The following is a 4,161-nucleotide window of genomic DNA, read 5'->3' on the forward strand; positions in this document are numbered from 1 at the left end:
CCCTCCCCTGCTCACGCTGTCTCTCTCTCTCTCCTAGAAATAAATAAGACGTAATAAGTAAATAAATATTTTATAAGCATTCCACGCTTCGGGGACATTTTCACGTGACAGGTTGACTCAAGGCCTAGAACTCCACTGACCAAAAACCATCCTTTCCCAAAGAAGTGCAATCGATAAAAACTGTCATTTTGCTGTGGCTACAGGTACCAACCTCTGTGGACCTTCAACCGGTATCAGGCACGGATGCAAACAGCTTCCAAACAATAAAACCTGTTCATCGTAAAGTGCCACACAGATGATACCCTGTGCCATCGCCTGAAGAAAACGACTACTGATCTTGACGAAGCCAAAACACAGACCGAAAACAAAAACAAACGCATGCTGTGCCCATCCAGAGCTGTTCGGGGAAGAGTCTTCGAGAAGAAACCCGGTACGTGACAAACTCGCCGTCGCTAACCAGCGGTGCGACCTAGCCCAAGTTCTGGCTGCCCACGGTCGCCGGCGCGGCAGCGAGCCCGGGGGAGCCGACGCAGGGCACGTGGGGCCCCGAGGCCGGGAGGAGACACCCCANCACGGGTGAGAGGGATGCAGCTAGGGGCCCAGCTCCGGTGCCGCACCCCGTAAAGGGCTGACCTTCCACCTCGCCATCTCACCCTCGGGAAGCCAAGACCAAACCAGCTCAGACCTCTTCTGGGTAAAGTGCTGGCAGGGAAGAGCGAGCGGGGGCCGCGGGCGGGAGGGGAGAAGCCGGGGAGCCCGCCCTTCGTGGGCCTCTGGAGGCGTGTTCCTGGCCGGGACACCCTCAGGGGATCGGTTTCAATTGACGACCCAGTCTCCCAGTGAGCCGTACGGTGGGGACCCAGGAGCCCAGGGGGAAATGCGTTAAGCCATTCTGGACCCCTGGTGGGAGGCTAATGAACGAATTTCGAATTTCTCCCGGCTGTCACGTGTTTGGGGGAGGGGAAGGAACGTGATGGTGCTTTGAACACGGTACCAGGCGCCTGTCCCTCCCCAGGGAATTTTGTACGTCTTCAGGGAAGATTCCAGATGTGCTGGAAGGGTGCAGGGAGAGTCAGGGTAGCTTGGTCCAGGTGTGTGAAGGGTGGCCAGGAACAGTAGATGCGGGGACTGTGGGTGGTGATTGGGATCCAGTGGTGTTCGTTTCACTTAGTACCTTTTCTGGAAACTAGGCATAGCTCTTTGGCCAGGCGGGTGCTTCGATAGCACTGTTACCGTTTGAAGGTAAAAAGATAGGAGGCCAGTGTTTTACATTCCACAGAGGTGCCCTACTGTTGCCAACGATAATACCTGAGATATGTGCTGTTTCTGAGCTGACCCTTGACTTGATTACGTTGGTATAAAGACGTAGACTTCTTACAGTGGAGGACACTCACAATTCACAGGCCCGGAGCTCCGGCTCAGTCCACACTGCAGTAACCCGTCTGGTCTTAATCACTGCTGTGTGTAGGTGATTTTCAGGAAGGTGGATTAGTCACTCTTTCTGCACTTGAGTATGACTGCTGTTTGGATCACAGCAGCGACGGCCCTTTTTATTGATGCTCATTTATTTTTGAGAGTGCGCGCGCACAAGAGCAGGAGGGGCAGAGAGAGGGAGACACAGAGGCTCCAGGCTCTGAGCTGTCAGCACACAGCCCAACGCAGGGCTTGAACCCACGAACCGTGAGATCACGGCCGGAGCCCAAGTCGGACACTCAACCGACTGAGCCGCCCAGGCGCCCCGGTCCCTTTTTCTTGAAAATATTTTTTTAATGCGAATCTCAGAATAAATATACAGACACCATTGTGTAGAGGCTTTGTGTGACGTGTTATTCTTGTCACTTTTTAGTGCTTGTAAAACTGAACACAGCAAAAGTATGGATATGGGAAATCAACACCCCTCTATTATCAGGCTTCAGGAGATCCAAAAGGAAGTCAGAAGCATAGAACAGCAAGTAATCAGCTTCAGTGGTCTGTCAGATGACAAGAATTACAAGAAACTGGAGAGGATTCTAACAAAACAACTTTTTGAAATAGACTCTGTGGATACTGAAGGAAAAGGAGATATTCAGCAAGCGAGGAAGAGGGCGGCCCAAGAGACGGAGCGTCTTCTCAAGGAGTTAGAGCAGAATGCCAACCACCCGCACCGCATCGAAATACAGAACATCTTCCAAGAAGCCCAGTCCCTGGTGAAAGAGAAGATTGTGCCCTTTTACAGTGGGGGCAACTGCGTGACCGAGGAGTTCGAGGAAGGCATCCAAGATATCATTCTGAGGCTGACGCACGTCAAAACCGGGGGCAAGGTCTCCCTGCGCAAAGCGAGGTATCACACGTTAACCAAAATCTGCGCGGTGCAGGAGATCATCGAAGACTGCACGAGGAAGCAGCCCTCCCTGCCGCTCTCCGAGGACGCGCACCCTTCCGTTGCCAAAATTAACTCTGTGATGTGTGAGGTGAACAAGGCCCGGGGCACTCTGATTGCGCTTCTGATGGGAGTGAGCAGTAACGAGACGTGCAGGCACCTGTCCTGCGTGCTCTCGGGGCTGCTCGCGGACCTGGACGCCCTGGACGTGTGCGGGCGGACGGAGATCCGGAACTACCGCCGCGAGGTCGTGGAAGACATCAACCAGTTACTGAGATACTTGGATCTGGAAGAGGAAGCGGACACCACGTACGCATTTGACCTGGGACAGAACCATTCCATCCTGAAGATCGAAAAGGCCCTCAAGAGAATGAGAGAAATAAAGAACGAGTTCCTTCAAGCACAGAGCCCTCCCGAACTGTACCTGAGCTCCAAAACGGAACTGCAGGGCCTCATCGGACAGCTGGACGAGGTGAGCCTGGAGAAGAACCCTTGCATCCGGGAGGCGCGGAGAAGGGCGGTCATCGAGGTGCAGACCCTCATCACCCACATCGACTTGAAGGAGGCCCTGGAGAAGAGGGCGTCGCTGGCGTCTGAGGCTGAGGAGCACCCGCCCCACAGAGCGGTCTGGAGCATCCTGGGGAACCTGGCCGAGATCCAGGGAGAGGTCCTTTCATTCGACGGCAACCGAGCCGACAAGAACTATATCCGGCTGGAAGAGCTGCTCACCAAGCAGCTGCTGGCGCTGGACGCCGTGGACCCGCAGGGAGAAGAGAAGTGCAAAGCGGCCAGGAAGCAGGCGGTGAAGCTGGCCCAGAACATCCTCAGCTACCTCGACCTGAAGTCCGACGAATGGGAGTACTGAACCGCAGGGCTCGCGGCCCGCTCCGCGCTTCCTCTCTGCTTCCGTGTGTTCAGAGGGAGCTTTCGGCTCAGGGAGCCGAAATGGGATTGACGCGTGCGTATTTCAATCTCACTATTTGTGATTTAAGCAAATTCTATTCGGTATCTCTGATGCTTTTGGTGTTGCAAAACAAATATCATTACAGCACATTAACTTTTCCATTTGGATCGTCATCTGTATGTTGTGGTGTGGTTTTCTGGGGGGGTTTAAATCAGAAAGTGGACCGGGCAGCTCTTGTGATCCGTGAGTGGGCTGTGCAGGACCCCACACGGAGGCGTGGCCTCATCTGGTACTAGAACAATTATGAGAAGGGGGGAGATTTTTGGTTAAGTAGAAGTAACAGCAGTACAGTGGATGTTTTATTATGCTACATAAGGCAGGAGGGGCTTTTTTTTTTCCCTTTATTTCTGAGGCCTGATTGGTCCAACCCAAGTTAATAGGGTGGGGGGTTTTCATTTCTTTTCGGGTTTTCTGGTTTTTCATAAACATTTTTGGTTTGAAAAACGGCGTCTGTATTTTCCCCATACTCCGCCTTTAGAGGGGAAAATCTTATTTTTATGTGCAATATAAGACAATTATGAAAACTAGTAGCAAAAAAAGCCTTTGAGACTGCATCGGAGAAGGGATCGAGCACCAAATTCCCTTCAAGTTCTCCTCGTTCGTACAATCTGAACTCACAGTTTTCTGTAGTAGTTAGTAAGGATGGGAACATTTAAGTCAAGGTAGGAGACCTTTGAAAAGGAAGAAAGAAAAAAAAGGAAACATCCTTACCTGCAGCGGGGTTATGACAACCGGAGATGGGTGACCAGCATCCGGCTGCTAACACTAAGCGAGCACGTCTGAACGTGCCGCCTCTGGTGTTCGAGGCCGCGTGAGGGACAGACTCCTTGAACCCCTC

At 52.6% G+C, this 4,161-nt stretch overlaps 1 protein-coding gene across 1 annotated transcript; it reads left to right on the forward strand.

Annotated features, from left to right (window-relative positions):
- Positions 1-573: 573 nt before the first annotated feature.
- Positions 574-3,436, forward strand: BAG5 (BAG cochaperone 5). Its single transcript, XM_077776505.1, has 2 exons — positions 574-694; positions 1,847-3,436. Exon 2 carries the CDS (start codon positions 1,875-1,877, stop codon positions 3,222-3,224), a length of 1,350 nt encoding a protein of 449 aa, XP_077632631.1. The 5' UTR covers positions 574-694; positions 1,847-1,874; the 3' UTR covers positions 3,225-3,436.
- Positions 3,437-4,161: the final 725 nt, after the last annotated feature.

This window comes from Crocuta crocuta, unplaced genomic scaffold (genome assembly GCF_008692635.1).
Source record: "Crocuta crocuta isolate KB4526 unplaced genomic scaffold, BGI_CrCroc_1.0 scaffold8, whole genome shotgun sequence".
Taxonomy (NCBI): domain Eukaryota; kingdom Metazoa; phylum Chordata; class Mammalia; order Carnivora; family Hyaenidae; genus Crocuta; species Crocuta crocuta.